Below are 18,888 nucleotides of genomic sequence, written 5' to 3' on the forward strand. Positions count from 1 at the left end.
CGCGGCCGCCACGGACACCCGGCGGGCCAATGGCAGAGGCGGGACGGCCCCTTTGCCCCGCCCCTCAAGGCGCCTCACGCAGCGACGTAGCTGGTTCCCGCCTCCACCCCTTCCTCCGGCCAATCGGGAAACAGCTCCAAGGGAGCGCGCGAGGTTTCCTTCCCCGCGCACCCGTTCTCACCGTTAAACGGCTGCGTCTCGCGACAATCCCAAAGTGACCTTTTTTTTTTCCCACCCTCCGGAGCTCAAACGCGCGCTCGGGGCTGTGGGGAGGACAGGTCTCGCGAGGAGGTCGGCGGGAGGAAAACGCACCTCTTTCCCCGCCTCGCGCGCGCCCAGAACTGGATGCGCGCGCACCTGCCTCCCTGAGGAGCCGCTAATGCCACAAGGGCGCTTATTTAGCCTTCCTTAAGCCGCGGAAGTAGCCTCGGCGTTCTTCTCCCGCCCCGAGCCCACTTTCCTGTCTGTGATCTTTCTGTCCCCAAGCGTCTCCAGGTCTTGCGGGGAGAAGGGGGAAATTTTTTGAGCTGTCGCTTCTCCTTTAAGAAAAAAAACGCCGTCGGCTGCCGGATGAAAGTCTCCGAAAAAATGGCGGCGGCAGAACAGAGGCGGGGTCGTGAGGGCAGAGAGGGCCCGCCCCCTGGCGCATGCGCCTGGGCGGCTTGTCCCAAGGCATCCTGGGAAATGAAGTTGTACTTGGGCTTTCGCGTCAGCAGGCCCGTCGTCGCGGGTGATGGGAATTAGGGAGGGTGCAGATGCATGATGGGAAAGGTAGTCCCCCTCCTTCCGCAGTCCGAGTTTACGCGGCGAGGTCATCAGTGTTTCCGGGTTAGGGCACCACGCCTGCGCAGTTGCGCAACTGACGGTTCATCTTCTGAGTGGTCAGGATTGTCCGGGACGTTCTCCCTGATTCTCTGCGGGATGTTGCGAAGCATTTTTTTTTTTAATCTTTCAAAAATGAAACTCACGTAATAGTCTTGATAAGACTCTACGACACCTGACCTTGGACCGGCTAGCAAATGTCTTCATTTTTTTCCTTCTCTTCATCCTGTCTGACCTGTGAGCTGGTGGAGGACAGGCACTGACTTAATCGGTTCCTTCCAGTCCTTGGAGGGCTGAGCACAGTCCCCGACTCCTCGCGTGGTTCTTAATAAAAATCTGCGGGACGTCTGGTAGAGGTGTTTTTGTGCGGACGCTGAAAGCCGGCGTGGGCTGTTTTCCTTGGCCCGGGGCCCTGGCCAGGCGGGACCGGTGATGGGTTGTTAGCGTGACTCCGTGACCTACTCAATCTGAAAGCCTCCCCGTTTTTCCCCGCCCCGAAGCCACCTGCTTCTGCGGTTTTAAAATGTTCCTGCGTGGCCGGAAGCGTGGTCGGAATAGCGGCTTCGGCAGAAGCTACTCTGATCCATTACCGTGCACTGCTAAACTCTTTTCAAGAGCCCAGCGAGGGTTGCCCTTTGCTCCTCTCCAAGTTGGATGGGGTGATGGCCTTGGGCCGCTTGCATTCCGACCTTTTTCCCCACTTTATGTTTTTTGGGGGGCCACACCCGGTGATGCTCAAGTCTTACCCCAGGTTCCGTGCTCAGGGATCACTCCTGGTGGGGCTTGGGGGCTATGTGGGGTGCTGAGGATAAAATCCGGATTGGCCACTGCACAGAGCAAGAGACCTACCCGCTGCAAGATTGCGCTGCGCCCTCACCCCCTGCCAAACAAAGCCCCCTTTTAACCTTTCATTCATTTAGAGTTCAGGAGCTGTTTGCAAGAATGAATCTTCACCCTGGAAAAGAAAGTATCCGAGATTAAAAGCCCCAGAAGCGGGCGCATAGAAACCAGATCTGGGGGTGCAATTCTTAAATTCACATTAATCATTCAGTGAAACTGCAGATGGAGTCCAATATTTGTAAGCTAAGTGCTGAAGTGCGTTTTTTCTTGCAGCATTTTGGCTCACCGTTCAGACTTAGGAAAATGTTCTGTTTTCTCTGTTGAGTGTTTTTGCATTTTTACTGAGCTTAATGGCGGGGGGAGGGAGGTGGGGTGAGAGAGCGATAGTTCAGTAGGTAGGGCGTTTCTGCTGACGTAGGTTCGACTCCCCCATGTACCTCTAGGAGTGATGCCTGAGTGCAGAGCCTTGTGTGACCCAAACGGCAAAAAACCCCAAATAACCCTAATAACCCCCAACCAAACAAACAAAAACAACAACAAAAAAAAAACGTGGCAGCTTCACACTGGGAATTTTTCGTATGTGTTTACTGTGAACAAGCTTTTGGAACAGTACTGACATCCAATGGTTGCTCAGAGAAACGCAGAGACGGAATCTCCTGTCCGTTAAAATTAATTTTGGAGATAATGGTGAATGATTTTTTTTAGATCAACCTTGGCAAAAGAGAAAGGCCTCCATGCTGAAAGCAAAAGGACATAGGCTTTTGAAGTTAAATCAGGATTATTTTTAAGCAGTGGCAAAGCAATTTACTACCATTGCCTTTATTTTACTTTATTTTGTTACTTGATTAATATCCTTCAAATTTAGATTAGAGAAATACCAAAATCTGTAACAATAAACTGAAAAACATCATGATTTAAATAAAGGGGCTGGAGCGATAGCACAGCAGGTAGGGCATTTGCCAGCAACCCATATGGTCCCCTGAGCACCACCAGGGGTAATTCCTGAGTGCAGAGTCAGGAGTAACCCCTGTGCATCGCCAGGTGTGACCCAAAAAGCAAAAAAAAAAAAAAAAACCCAGAAAATTGGTCATTCATAGACTCGCTTTTATGAGTACCAGATTAGGACACTGGAGTATGCATAGGTTATGGAATAGAGGCTAGAGAGTCCTCAAATACCATTGCCTTTAGCAAGTAACTTTTTCACCCTTGGTATAAAAAATTTTATCTATATCACAGGGGCATCATTACAGTCCTTTACAAAATGCTTTCTCAGAGTAGGACTTTTTTTGAATGTTTTGTTTAAGGCCAATAAAATCAGAGCAGAAAAAAGAAAGGTAAAAGTGAACTGCAGAGAAAGTGCTCTAAAGCAACTGTGAGCAGTTTCTGCATATTTGCGACATCTGCAGCTAAACATCTGGTGACTTAAATCTTCCAGTTAAATTCTTGGTAACCTCATTTTGGGCCACTGAAATAAACCAGGCCCAGGAAATCCAAGTGAATAAGCCTCTGCTTTATGTTCTTTACGGATTTGCAGTTTATCCAAGAAAGCAGTTAAGCATGATTTCTGGATAATTTAAGTAAATAAAGACAGCAAGGTGAATTGGTGTGGTTAACTTTGATGGAAGTTTTATAATGGAGGTCGCATCCATGCTTCTTAAAATGGATGCAGTCAGGAAATTCTCAAGGGGAAAAACACAAATGTGCATGCTTCTGCCATGAATTCAAGATGAATCCTGGCTCTGATAGGAGCTCAAATTTAATTTTGCTTCACCCCAGCGCCCTACTGCACAGTCAAACTCAAATTCTGTTTCTTTTTTTTAAAAAAAAAAATCTGACAAACGCCTCACCAAATCAAGAGAGGAAGTGCTAAGCAGATACAGGAACCAAATAGGGTCACAGAAGCAGCTTTACTCTGTCTAGTGCAGTTCCTTTTTGGTCCTCAACTTCAGCACATGCCAAAGCAGTTCTTACCCACCTGTGGGACCAGAGCATCTTGGACTTGTGACAATGGAAGAGTTGGGTGAGTGAAGAACTTCTGGGTAGAATAAATGAAAGGGAAAGATGGTTTAACTGCTCTTTTTGTGTGTGGAGGGATGCACTTCTAAACAAATGGAGGGTAGTGCTGGAAGATTTTAATTTTCACTTCTCTCCTGTACTCAGCCCAGCCAAGAATGAAGATGAGGAACTATGATTGTTCTGGGGAACGATGAGTTCACTGCTTTCAGTAGCACAATAGGCAGCAGTTGGTGTTAACTACCAAGTTAACTCTGCCCAAATATGTTTTTGAACTTAATTGTGGTTGAAATTCTTCCTTGGTGAACATTTTGCTCTTTGGAGGTTTCTGAAATCGCAAGATAATCACACAGTTGGTAACTGCAGAAATGAATTGTGGAAGAAAAAAAGTAATGAAGGGTATCTTGTATAACTCAAAAAAGTATAAATGAGGAATCCACAAAGATTGGAAAGACTCCAATCTTTTATTTGGTTTTATTTGCTCCATAATTTAGTGTTAAAAAGACAGCACTACAGCTCCAGTGACTTTATTGCTAAACTTTTTATTCAGAGGAATTATGAATAAATGATTTACTGTGGCCTGGAAATATGATTTATCCTTTTACTCCAAAACATTAAACCAGTCAACTGTTGGCCACACTCTTAAGAAGATCCCTGTGGGGGTGGGAGAGATGCTGGGAGCATTGGAGGTGGGGAATGGGCACGGGTGGAGGGATGGGTACTCAATCATTGTATAACTGAAACCCAAGCACAAAAATTTATAAATCTACAACTGTACCTCATGGGGTTTCACTAATAAAAATTAAAAAAAAAAGAAGATCCCTAACTTAAAAACTTAGGAGCTAGTATAAGCTTCTGGCATTCATTCCATATCCTTTGCCATTTTTTCCCCAGGCATCCTTAGTAACATTGTGTTTTTAACATTTATCCAACGTTCAATCTGTGTTAAATCCATCAGTAGTGTCCTAGAGTTTTGTATGATGGCGCCCGTCAAAGCTGCAAACAACAAAAAGTCTCTTGCGTGTTATCTTCAAGAAAAAAAAAATTTAGTATGATTTGAGAGTTGGAGGGTGGAAAAGGAAGAAAAGTAAATTATATTAAGGAAGAGATATTAATGTACAGAAAGAGGTGGTAAATATTGGACTGTTCTGGAGCTAAGATCTATTTGGATACTTACAGTATAATACACTTTGAACTTGGGATACAGACCAAATCCTCAGCATTTTGCAGGTTAGTGAAATTCCCATTTCTCCCTGAACTCAACTGGAGTTCAGCTCTACTTTTTCATTTTAGGGACTCTTAATGACTTTCATGCAGGGAATTTGAAAAGGATCTGAGACTTAGTGACTTAAGCCAAAACTACATATTTTTATATATGCTCATTTTTTTTTATATCTGAAGCAACTCTCTGAAATAAGAATAGTCCATTTTTCTACCCCCAAAATGAGAATACTAAGAAAAAAATAACTTGTTTTTAGGTCACCATCAAAAGCACCAAAAATAAAACTTATAAAACAGGAAGTATGTTGACTCATGTGTTCCAGCCAATAGGATCACCAAATAATTTTTACAACGTAGTGAAATAAGGGGTATACAAAGTTTTGCATTTGCTAACCAGCACGAGCGTTAGAGAAATATTGACCAGAATTTTGGAAAGTACTGAGTAACCCAAAGTTACATTTATTATTCAGGTGGCTAACCTCAAGAGCTGTTTCCAGCGATGCTTCAGTTGCATCTTCAAATTGTCTGTTACCCAACAACTACGCTAAAGAGTTAGAGTGGATTTTTTTCCCCCCATTGTGAAGAAAATAACATGGTGGGGTAGGTCAGCCCAGGTGGACTAAAATTTTCTCTGCTTTACTACCTCCGAAGTTGGTAGTTTATATCCACTTAAAAAATTTTAAGGGGCTGGAGAAGTAGTTCACCAGGCTGAGTGCATGCTTTGCATCTCGGAATTCTAGATACAAGCCTCACCACTGCATGGTTCCCCAAGGAACCTCCAAAGTCCTCCAAGTTCCCAAAGTCACTCTGGCCCCAAAACAAAGACATGAAATCTAAAAAAAATTACACAGGGATGTTAGATATATTTTTTTTTAATTTTTGGGTCACAACCAGCGATGCTCAGGGATTACTCCTGGCTCTGCACTCAGGAATTACTCTTGGTGGTACATGGGGGACCATATTGGGGATTGAACCTGGGTCAGCCGCGTGCAAGGCAAACACCCTACCCTCTGTACTATAGCTCCAGCCCCAGGAATGTTAGATTAAGGGGAATCAGAAACAGACTCTGGCTTTATGTAATATCCTCACAATTGAGGCAGAACAACCACCTCTCACCCTACATCCATTACAGCAAGAGGCTTCACTTGATTTATCATATGTTAGTGTTACTGTTTAGGTTTTTTTTTTTTTTCAGATTAAGGGCAGGCAACAGAGGTAGACTATTGAGTTTTCAGCCTAATACCTCCCAACTCCTGCAAGTAGCATCTATCTTCCTGAAATTAGTCATTTTACAAATTACAGAATCTGGCAATAGGCAAGAAAGTCTTGGGGGTTTTGGTGATGTCTGCACTCATAGGAAACAGGAAGAGGAAGGTCTGTTAACTCATGACCCAGAAAAGAAAGTTTTAGTGACTTTGCTTAGCTGTTTTCTTTAAGGAAAATTCCTCGTACTTGTAGTATGATTCATCTTCTACTCTGAATTTAAAATCTGAACACCAGAAGATCCAAAGCTTCTGGTTGCAGAAAGAAAATAGAAGAGAGAAAAAGATCTATCATGTATGTATACAGAATAAAAGTTGGAGACTCTAATAAATTTCTGAAAAAGAGTTTTAATTCCTCTTTCTACCTTAGTTTTGTTTTTCTGTCCTTTAAAAAAGAATCTCTTTCAAGGCTGGAGAGATAGTACAGCAAGTAAGGTGCTTGTCTTGTACATAGTCTACCCGGGTTCGATCCCCAGAACCACATATGGTACCCTGAGCCCTGCCAGGAGTGATCTCTGAGCACAGAACCTAAGCACAGTAGCGTGTTACCCAAAACAACAGAACAAAGACAAAAATATATTTTTTCTAGAAAATTAAAAAAGATATAAAATTTAACTAAATATTAACATAATAAAAAGTTAATATAAGACAGCGCAGAGTGTCCTGCCTTTGTTCCTGGCTGTCCTCACCGGGGCCCCTTGGAAGAGGGTGGGTTGAGTTTCCCTCCCCACCCTGAGCAGAGCCCCGGCAGCTGAAGACCTCCGGTTCCAGCCACAGCCATGCTTAAGGCCACTCTCCACACGTTTGGACGAGCCTCATGCATGAAGGAACAAGCCGAAGAACCCAGGTGTGCGGGACCCGGGGCGTAGATCTCCAAGCCTGCTTGGATTGGGACTGGGGCCTCCTCCACCCAGATCCCCCACCTTCCAGTATGTAGGCATTACACCCACCAACTGCCCCGGCACCATGTAATCCCATCAACAGCCAAGACCCAGAGACTATAAAACCCTGCTCCCAGAAGCGACATCTTGTCATCTAGTTCTTACTCTGGAGAACTTGGCAGGCTACCAAAAGTATCCTGCCCACACGGCAGAGTCTGGCAAACTCCCCGTGGCGTATTCAATAGGCCCAAAACCAGTAACAATGATGGGTCTCATTCTCCTAACCCTGAAAGAGCCTCGAATGTGACACTTTTTAAAATCTCAGGGCTAGGATGAAGGAGACGTCACTGGGGCCTGCTCGAAGCAATCGATGAACAACAGGAAGACAGTGACAGTGACAGTGATAAGACAGTTAATGAAATCAGATGAACCCACCTATAACCAACCCACTTTAAATAATGAACCTTAATAATGAACCTCCTTCAGTAATCACCAGCTCTTCACCAATATTATCTATTGCTCCAACTATTCCATTTCTGGGCTATTTTTAAACAGTTTTAGTATTTTATCTATAAATATTTCAACATCACTTACAAGTATATATAAAAATAATTATAGCATTATCCTACCCACAATATATTTAATAATGCTATTCTCACATAAAATACTTTTGAGAGATGGTTGGGAGTATTCTAAAGATTTTTTTGTGGGACAATGATTTGATATTTTTTTTTTATGACAGTGATTTGAAATACCCCTGCTTCTGTTTCCCCTCCCTCCTTGTTTTTTTTTTTTTATTGTTGTTGTTGTTTGTTTGTTTGGGGGCTATACCCTGTGGTGCTCAGGGGTTACTCCCAGCTCCACACTCTGGAATTACTGGCGATGCTCAGGAAATCCCATGGTGTGATGGGGGTCGAAGCTGGATTGAATGCATGCAAGGCAAGTGCCCTCTCTGCTGTATCCCTGTTTCATCCCAGCCTCATCCCTGTTTCTGAAGAAGAAAATCCTTTTGTTCTTGATGACCTGCACAGTTTGTTTTCCTCATCTGAGACCTTTAGTAAAGTAAAGTAAAGTAAAGGCCCTCCCGTTGATCGTCGATTTGCTCGAGCGGGCCCAGTAACGTCTCCATTGGAGACTTTGTTGTTACTGTGTCTGGCATATCGAATACTCTCAGTAGCTTGCCGGCCTCTCCGAGAGGGGCGGAGGAATCGAACTCGGGTCGGCCATGTTGGCCGCGTGTAAGGTGAACGCCCTACCCGCTGTGCTATCGCTCCAGCCCTTTAGAGACCTTTAGAGACCTTTAGAGCTAAGATAATCCTTAGAAACAACATTTTTTTATGTTAAAACGTTATTTTTATATTATTATTATGATGTTGTTGTTGTTGTTGCTGTTGTTTTGGGACCACAGCTAGCTTTGCTCAAAGCTTAGTCCTGACTCTGAACTCAGGGATCACTCCTGGCATCATATAGGGTGCCTGGGATTTAACCAGCTTGGCTGTGTGCAAAGCCTTATCTGCTCTACCACCTGTCCTGCTCCATCACCCAGTGTTCTTAAATGTTTAAAAATTGCCTTTGATAAGGCAGAACTGCAGACCAGTGGAACAGGGTTGAATACACTGACATCTCTCCTCAATCATATGCTCATCTAATCTTTGATAAAGGTGCAAGTAATGTGAAGTGGAGTAAGGAAAGCCTCTTTAATAAATTGTGTTGGCATCACTGGACGGCTACATGCAAAAAAATAGGCTCAGAACTCTGCCTAACACCATGTACAAAAGTAAGATCAAAATGGATTAAAGACCTCAACATCAGACCAGAAACCATAAGGTACATTGAAGATAAAGTTGGCAAAACCCTCCATGACATTGAAGCTAATGGTATCTTCAAAGATGCCACGCCACTGGCCAAGCAAGTGAAAACAGAGATAGATAAATGGGACTATCTTAAACTAAGAAGCTTCTGCACCTCCAAAGAAACAGTGACCAAAATACAAAGACAGTCTACAGAATGGGAAAGGATATTCACCGAATACACATCTGACAAGGGGTTGATATCCAGGATATACAAAATACTGGTTAAACTCCACAAGAAGAAAACATCCAACCCCATCCAAAAATGGGGCAATGAAATGAACAGAAACTTTCTCAAAGAAGAAATCCGAATGGCAAAAAAGCACATGAGAAAATGCTCTACATCATTAATCATCAGGGAGATGCAGATCAAAACCACAATGAGATACCATCTCACACCACAGAGACTGGCCCACATCCAAAAGAACAAAAGCAACCGATGCTGGCGTGGATGTGGCGAGAAAGGGACACTCCTTCACTGTTGGTGGGAATGTCCACTGGTTCAGCCCTTCTGGAAAACAGTATGGACGATTCTCAAAAAATTAGAAATTGAGCTCCCATTTGACCCAGCAATACCACTCCTGGGAATATATCCCAGAGAGGCAAAAATGTATAGTCGAAGTGACATCTGCACTTGTTTGTTCATTGCAGCGCTCTTTGCAATAGCCAGAAACTGGAAGAAACCTGAATGCCCAAGAACAGATGACTGGTTAAAGAAACTTTGGTACATCTACACAATGGAGTACTATGTAGCTGTTAGAAAAGATGAAGTCATGAAATTTACATACAAGTGGTACAATATGGAAAGTATCATGCTAAGCGAAATGAGTCAGAAAGAGAGGGATAGACATAGAAAGATTGCATTCATCTGGGGGATATAAAGTAACAAAGTATGAGATTAATACCCAAGAATAGCTGAGATCAGCACCAGGAGGATTACTCCATAACTTAGAGGCCAGCCAGGTATCCTAGAGGAAAGGGCAGTTCAGATAGAGAAGGGAGCACCAAATAAAGGATGTTTGGAGGATCCTCCCAGGAGGGGAGATGCATGTCGAAAGTAGACTATGGACTGAACATGTTTGCCACTCAATGCCTCTTTTGCAGACCACAACACCCAAAAGGAGAGAGAGAACACAGGGGATTGCCCTGCCACAGAGACAGGGGGGATGGGGGGATGGGGGTGGGAGGGATATTATCCATGGTGGTGGAAAATGGGCACTGGTGGAGGGATGGGTATCTGATCATTGTATAATTGAAACCAAAGCACAAAAAATTGTAAATCTACAACTTTAAAAAAATAAAATAAAATAAAGGGGGAAAAAAAAAAGAAAAAAAATTGCCTTTGATAAGCAATCCACTAGAGATTCACTAATGAGTCTTGACCCACAATTTGAAAAGTATTGTTCTAGTGCAATTCCTTCATTATGTATATGAGGGAAATGTTTCAGAGAAGAAGATAGCATGGCAAGATGACTCAGAACCCCTGTGAGACTAGGAACTGGGATTTCCGACCTGGAGTTAGTGAAAAAGATTGGGATGAGATAGCTGACATCAGACTTCCAGGTTTGTGGTTTCTAGTTGTGTGACCTTAAGGATGATTTCATGTCTTTTGATTAATCATTCATGGACCTCTCCTGGGGACTTTTGGACAACTCAGCAGAAGGTTCAGAGTGAGGAGCTATGACTGTGGTGTCATGAGGGCCCTGTGGTGCCATGATTAGCTGAGGTCACCCCAGAGGTGCTCAGGGATTGCCAGGGCTGCACCAGGCCTTGCTCAGGGACTACGTGGTACTGAGGATCAAATCGGGTTGACACACTAGCAAGGCCTGCATTGTAAGCACTGAACTCTCTCTTTCTGGCCTCTGTGTATTCTTTTTTTTTTTACTCTTTGGATCATACCTGGCAATGCACAGGGCTTACTTCTGACTCTGCACTCAGGAATTACTCCTGGCGGTGCTCAGGGGACCATATGGGATGCTGGGAATCAAACTCAGGTCAGCCACGTGCAAGGTAAATGTCTTACCCACTATGCCATCGCTCCAGCCCCCTCTGTGTATTTCGTGCTATACAAAAGAAAAAACATATTTTAGTTGGTTAAATGCAATATGTAAACTACCGAACATGTGCTCATTTTTATTAACTACTACTAACTGGAGCAATAGCACAGTGGGTAGCGCGTTTGCCTTGCACGTGGCCGACCTGGGTTCGATTCCTCTGTCCTCTCAGAGAGCCCGGCAAGCTACCACGAGTATCCCGACAGTATGGCAGAGCCTGGCAAGCTCCCTGTGGCGTATTCGATATGCCAAACACAGTGACAACAAGTCTCACAAGGGAGACATTACTGGTGCCTGCTTGAGCAAATAGATGAACAGCGGGAGGACAGTGCTACAGTTCTACTACTACCTCCATAGCAGAACTGAAATAGCGTGATCTTAAATGTATTGGGGTTTCCTTGCAAATTAATATGAGCAACAAATATCAACACTTTGGATTGCCACATCGTCTGCTTTCACAACATCTCTTTTCTGTCCAATCCCTTTTAGTTCCCACACCCTTAAAGACAGAATGCTTAGACTTTGGCTGGATATCTGCCCTTCCCCCCCCCACCCCCACTTTTTCCTTCCCTTTTTGTTGTTGCTACGATGATGAGATGATGATGACGGGATAGTGGGGTGGTGGGGGGGGGGTGGTGGTTACACGTGGTTGTAATGCCTGACAGTGGTCTCACTTTACAGAGATCACATCCTTTGTTGTGGCCCCAGGGATCCCAAATGACAGTGCTGCTTTGGATCCCGTCTGGGTGGTGCAGATCAAACAAACTAACAGCCTCATCCTTGCAACCTCATCTTCTATCACCGAGCTTACCCTGGGCCCCTTGTTTTGGTAATTTTGTTATATGCTTGGGATCAAGAAAAAGAAGTGTTAAGCATGAAATGTTACTGTCCCAGATGTAGAATGATTGCACTCATTTGTGGAATATAAAGTAGCATAATATGAGACTAACACCTAAAGACAGTAGAGATAAGGACCAGGAGGAACATGCCATGGTTTGGAAGCCGGCCCCATGAGCTGGGGGAAAGAGTAGTTGGGATGAAGTGACCACTAGGTAAATGATGTTTGGAGGGATCGCCTGGGATGGGCGATGTGTGCTGAAAGTAGAGCGAGGACCAAATATGATGGCCTCTTAGTATCTGTATTGCAAATCATGATGCCCAAAATTAGAGAGCGACTAAGAAGGACTGTACCTTCTTACTCACAGAGGCAGGGATGGGGTGAGGGTGGTGTGAGGGACACTGGGGACATTGGTGGTGAAAAATGTACGTGGTGGAGGGATGGGTGCTCGAGCATTGTAAGACTGAAATGTAATCATGAAAGTTTGTAACTATCTCATGGTGATCCAATGAAATTTATTTACTGTATCACTGTCATTGTCATCCCGTTGTTCATCGATTTACTCGAGCAGGCACCAGTAATGTCTCCATTCATCCCAGCCCTGAAATTTTAGCAGCCTCTCCTTACTGTCTTTCCCAACGCTGCCATATTGGAGACTCTTTCAGGGTCAGGCGAATGAGACCCGTTGTTACTGTTTTTGGCATATCGAATACACCACAGGTAGCTTGCCAGGCTCTGCCATGCTGGAGCGATAGCACAGCGGTAGGGCGTTCGCCTTACAAGCGGCCAACATGGCCGACCCGAGTTCGATTCCTCCGCCCCTCTCAGAGAGCCCGGCAAGCTACCAAGAGTATTCGATATGCCAGACACAGTAACAACAAAGTCTCCAATGGAGACGTTACTGGGCCCGCTCGAGCAAATCGACGATCAACGGGAGGGCCTTTACCTTTACCTTTATAAAATTTATTAAAAAAATATAAATAAGTGTTAATGTTCCAGAATATTTTGGAAAACTTATATATAAATATATTTATTCATAAATAATATATAAATAAAATATATCAGTAAGTTATATATCTATATATAGTTATTTATTTATTTTCCTGATAGGAAAAGTATGTAGGATTTGCTTTTTTCTTTTCTTTGTGTTTCTGGGTCACACTCTGGCAGTGCTCAGGGCTTACTCCTGGCTCTGTGCTCAGGAATCACTCCTGGTAGTGCCAGTGGATAGACCATAGGGGGTATTGGAAATTGAATGCCAGACAGCAGCATACAAAACATGTGCCCTATCTGCTGTACTGTCACTCTGGCCCCAGCTTTGTTTTTTCCAAAGTAAGGTAAATCTTTGTGGGCTAAATCTTAAATCAGTGCTAAAATTAATACTCTATAAAATAAGAAATCAAATTGTGGAGTGCGACTGAAATTGAATGCTGTCACAGGAAGTATGGAATTAACCTGAATATGTGGAGGAGTACCATCCTCTTGTAAAATCACATTTTTTTCCCTTTGTTTTGGGACTACACCCAGTGTTACTCAGGGGATACTCCTACTTAGGGCTTGGGAGTTGCTTCAAGGTCCCTTGAACACCAGGCTGGGACCACACAGTGTCTGGGGTTGAACCTGAACTTCAAAGCTGACCTCAGCCAGTTGAACTATTTTTCTGACCCTCGAGAGATACCAAAAGGTATCCTGAAGTGAAATACAGAGTAAGGGAAGATGTTTGAAAATAAAAAAACAAGATAACGGGGAGATTAATGGAGACACGGTGAAGATATTTAAGAGGTTATTTATGCTAGAAGATTTACATCTTTTATAACATAATTCTCTCATGTCTTTGGATATCTAGATGCCTTATTGGAAGAATTGGAACTTTCCACACTCCAAGACGAGAACTATTCCAGCCCAACTCCTTTTCCCCTGGATCAACATTCCAGAAAGGAGAATAACAATGATGAGAATTTAACGGTTCTTTCCAGGCCACCTGATGTAAGTCTCTGTCAGTAAATTTTCATTTACTGGAGGAGCTTGATATAGATGTTTGAGTGCATTTCTGAAATTCAATTGTATATCATAAAATGATGTAAAAAGAGGATCATATGTCCAAAAGTGTTTTTCTCTTTTTCTTGTGTGTGTATGGGGTGTTCAGTCATATAATGTTCAAATACCCATCCGTTCACCAGTGTACATTTCCTGCCACCAATGTCCCTGGTTTCCCTCCCCACCAACCCCATGTCTATGGCAGGTACTTCTCTGTTTCTCTCTGTCTCTCTGTCTATCTCTCTGTATCGCTCTGTCTCTCTGTCTGTCTGTCTCTGTCTCTTGCTCTCTCCTCTTAGCATTATGATTTGCAATAAAGATACTGAAAGATTTTTATGTATATCTTTTTACCTACTCTCAACACTCAGATCTTGTCCAGAGTGATCATTTCCAACTATTATTTTCATACTGTGATATTGTCATGATGACAAAAGTGGTTTTGGAACAGGGAGAATTGAAAAAATCTTCTAAGAAGAGTAGACCTCTTCTTAGAGGTATTTTTTTTCTCATGAAAAAAACCTTTTTCTAATTAAAGATATATTTAAAAAATGAGAAAATGTGGGGGTGGGATGTAGCTCAGTGTTAGAGATTTGCTTTGTGTTTATGAAGCTCTACATCCGGTAGAAAATAGAAAATAGAAATAGAGGGCACAGTCAGAGGCAGAGTATTTTCAAGTTCACATGGAAGAATCTGAAATTGCTGTGTCACCGTGGGCATCAGTGATACAGCTGCAAAGATGCATGTTTTAGCAATAAAATAGTTTTTAATATGTCCAGAAATTGCCTGGACATGGCTCAGCGGTAAACCACACAAGTTTTTTCAGGGTAACTTTTTTGGATTACTACCTAGCTCTTATTTAGAAATATAATTATTAGAATGCCTAGATAAGAAGCTCTAGGGAATCAAAACCAAGCAAAACTCATAAAAAATAGTGTTAGAAAGGGAACAGGGGGAATAAAACAAAAGAAAATAATGTGTTACAAAACTCAAATACAATTTATTAATTTCTGGCTAGAGCTATACTAGCAAGTGAGATAGTAACTAGTATTTACAAAAACAGTTGTCCCCTTCCTACGGGAAAGTTCACGTGCCTCATCACTATAATTAGAAGGATGTTTGATGAGAATGGAATTAGTGTAAAAGGAATTAAGAAGGTACTTTTTATATCTGGATTTTGGGAATATGATATTCGGATACATCTTTGTGCATGGCATGAAATATCCAATAATACAGAACTGAAATTTCAACCCTTGCATATTTCTCCCTTTAACTGTTCTTCCTTTCAGCTACCTACAGATGTCTTAACAATGCATGCTTATCTCTCTTCTAGGAATATCCTTGTGTTCTCTTTTTCTAGATTATAACTATAATTGACTCCTAATCTGCCCTTTCCCTTCCCCTTTCACAATCTGTTCTTCAAATAACAGAGTAATCCTGCAAAAACTTAAATCATATTCTTCTACTCAGAATCCTACAATGTTGGGACCGGAGCAATAGTATAACAGGTAGGGAGTTTGCTTTGCACACGGCCAAACCGAGTTCTATTCCCAGCATCCCATGGGGTCCCTCAAGCACCACCAGGAGTGCTTCCTGAGTGCAGAGGCAGGAGTAAGCCCTGAGCATCATTGGGCATGGCCCCCAGATATAAAACCAAGAAACCAGAATCCCACAATGACTTCCTATTTCACTTGTAGTAAAAAACCACAGGTTTTAGCCTGAAATTACGGTGGTCATCATAGGTGTTCAATCACATAGAAGAGTCTTGCGTTTATGCTTATTTTTTTTCTGACATTTTATTGGCTTTACCCATTGGAAAATGATGTTTTCCAATTAGTATTCCTGTTAAAGTAAGCCGGCATGAAGAGTAGAAGTCTATTTGGTTCCTTTGACTTGTTCCATGATTTTATGTGGCATGTGAAATGCATGGGCAGTAAAACCAAGTTCTCACTCTACTATGGTAAATTCAAAAGATGACTGTTGATATCCCTTTCTTCTTGATCCTGTCCAGACAAAACTTGATGGGCAGCATCTTTCTGAGTATGCTTTTCAGGGTGCTGACTGGTAGAGGTAAGCTCTGAAGCAGTAAGGCCTCTGCTTTTGGACGATGGCAGCAAAACTTTGGACTTTTTTTTTCCTGGCTGGACATTCAGTATACCACCACCACTCCAAATTGTATTATTTTATTTTATTTATTTCTTCACTTTACTTACTGAGATGGTATTACTAACTCTTCTGTTTCCTGCAGTGATTAATGTGTGCATTTTAGGGGTATAGTCTTACCTGTCTTCATAATATATGCTATCCAACCACAACTACCACCAAAGTATTAATAGCTCTAGCACAGTCTATTGGATACCCTCCCCCCTCTCCTTCCCCGCTTCCCCCTCTAGCTCTGGTAACCACAGTTCTGCAGTGTAGGCCACAGGCTTATTTCTCTTGGTTGTGTCTGCACCTGTTTTCCTTCTGTATATCACATATAGGTGCGAGATCATCTGGTATTCATCTTTCTTCCCTTTGTTTGCAAGACCCTCTCTGCTTCCATTCATGTTGTCACAAAAAAAAAGCAAGAACTTATCTTTTCTAACAGCTGAATAGTTTTTATTTATTTATATGATACAGCTTATTTATTAATGCAGCTGCTTCAGTTCACATAGATTGTTTCTAGATCTTGACTGTCATAAATAGCACTGCAATGAGCATAGGTATACATATTTATTTTCAAATTACTGTTGTGTTCTTTCGCTAGATAGCTAGACCAGTCCAGCTTCAATTGGATGATTAAATTCTCCACCAGAATGGGGTAAAATTGTGAAGGTGTATGATTTTGTATTATCTATATTTGTCAACCTGTAAAAAGAATGACAAAGAAAACCTAAGAGCTTTGCCTTTTAAAAAAATGTCATTAAATAAAAGTGTCCTAAAAGAAGGCACAAATAAAGTACCTGTGAGAATATAGGGGGCCAAAGTATTTACATAGCATAAAATCAATTAATTAATATAAAAATTAGAGTGGAGAATCTCTTCTTTTTAGAATTTCCTTTCACTATTAAGTTCATCAGCATTTAGAGAGGTTCCTGATTTTTTTTCCTCATTAAGAATGTGGTAGTCTGAAATGGGACTATCTTAAACTAAGAAGCTTCTGCACCTCAAAAGAAACAGTGACCAAAATACAAAGACAGTCTACAGAATGGGAAAGGATATTCGCCGAATACACATCTGAGAAGGGGTTGATATCAAGGATATACAAAGTACTGGTTGAACTCCACAAGAAGAAAACATCCAGTCTCATCAAAAAATGGGGCGACGAAATAAACAGAAACTTTCTCAAAGAAATCCAAATGGCACATGAGAAAATGCTCTACATCATTAATCATCAAGGAGATGCAGATCAAAACAACAATGAGATATCATCTCACACCACAGAGACTGGCCCAAATCCAAAAGAACAAAAGCAACCGGTGTTGGCGCGGATGTGGCGAAAAAGGGACCCTCCTTCACTGCTGTTGAGAATGTCGACTGGTTCAGCCCTTTTGGAAAACAGTATGGACGATTCTCAAAAAATTAGAAATTGAGCTCCCATTTGACCCAGCAATACCACTCCTGGGAATATATCCCAGAGAGGCAACAAAGTATAGTTGAAGTAACAACTACAATAGCCAGAATCTGGAAAGAACCTGAGTGCCCAAGAACAGATGACTGGTTAAAGAAACTTTGGTACATCTACACAATGGAATACTATGTAGCTGTTAGAAAAGATGAAGTCATGAAATTTACATACAAGTGGTACTACAGGAAAGTATCATGCTAAGTGAAATGAGTCAGAAAGAGAGGGACAGACATAGAAAGAGTGCATTCATCTGGGAAACATAAAGTAACAAAATAGGAGACTAACACCCAAGAATAGCCAAGATAAGTACCAGGAGGTTTACTCCACGGCTTGGAAGCCAGCCACACATGCTAGGGGAAAGGGCAGCTCAGATAGAGAGGGGAGCACCAAGTGAAGGGTGGTGAGAGGATCCTCCCAGGATGGGAACTCATGCTGAAAGTAGACTATAGACCGGACATGATTGCCACTCAATGCCTCTTTTGCAAACCACAGCACCCAAAAGGAGAGAGAGAACAAAAGGGAATGCCCTGCCACAGAGGCAGGGGGGATGGGGGGATGGGGGGGTGGGAGGATACTGGGATCAATCGTGGTGGAAAATGGGCACTGGTGGAGGGATGGGTACTTGATCATTGTATAATTGAAACCCAAACACAAAAATTTGTAAGTCTACAACTGTACATCATGGTGTCTCACTCACGGTCCTCCCGTTGTTCATCAATTTGCTCAAGTGGGCCCAGTAACGTCTCCATCATGACACTTGTTACTGTGTTTGGCATATCGAATACATCACGGGTAGCTTGCCAGGCTCTGCCATGTGGGCGAGATACTCTCGGTAGCTTGCCGGGCTCTCTGAGAGGGGCGAAGGAATTGAACTCGGGTTGGCCATGTTGGCCGCTTGTAAGGCAAACGCCTTACCACTGTGCTATCACTCCAGCCCATGGTGTCTCACTAATAAAAATTAATAAAAATAAATTTAAAAAAATGTGATAGTCTGTATCAAATTAAGAAACAGTAATGGTAAAATTTGGGACTGGAGTGTTAGCACAGTGGGTAGGACTTTTGCCTAGCATGCGGCTGACCCAGGTTTGATTCCCAGCATCCCATGTGGTCCCCAAGCACCACCAGGAGTAATTCCTGAGTGCATGAGCCAGGAGTGGCTCCTGAGCATCGCTGGGTGTGACCCAAAAAGAAAAAAAAAAGACACAGTAATAGTAAAATTTGAATATTATAGCAAGATTAGAGAAAGATTGAAATAATAATTTCAAGTTTGTTAATCATAAAATGTACCTTTGCAGAAGATTGTGATTATCTTAAAACATTAAAATAAAAGCATCATTAAAAAGTATCCATTTTTCAGAAAATTCCCATATCAATAGTATTAGAGACAGCAGTAGCTAAGAAAACAGTGTTACAGACTATATGTAAAAATAATTATTTTTGTTATTTTTATGTTTTTGTTTTTA

The 18,888-nt window shown here is 42.4% G+C and overlaps 1 protein-coding gene across 1 annotated transcript in view; it reads left to right on the top strand.

Annotated features, from left to right (window-relative positions):
- The first annotated feature begins 1,755 nt into the window (after positions 1-1,755).
- Positions 1,756-18,888, top strand: part of LPXN (leupaxin) — a 49,405-nt gene continuing 32,272 nt past the window's right edge. The window contains exons 1-3 of the mRNA XM_056138801.1: positions 1,756-1,789; positions 3,627-3,682; positions 13,628-13,767. Of these exons, the coding sequence (XP_055994776.1) occupies positions 3,670-3,682; positions 13,628-13,767 (153 nt within the window). The 5' untranslated portion in view covers positions 1,756-1,789; positions 3,627-3,669. The remainder of the gene's footprint in view (positions 1,790-3,626; positions 3,683-13,627; positions 13,768-18,888) is intronic.

This window comes from Sorex fumeus, unplaced genomic scaffold (assembly GCF_029834395.1).
Source record: "Sorex fumeus unplaced genomic scaffold, SorFum_2.1 ptg000007l, whole genome shotgun sequence".
NCBI lineage: Eukaryota > Metazoa > Chordata > Mammalia > Eulipotyphla > Soricidae > Sorex > Sorex fumeus.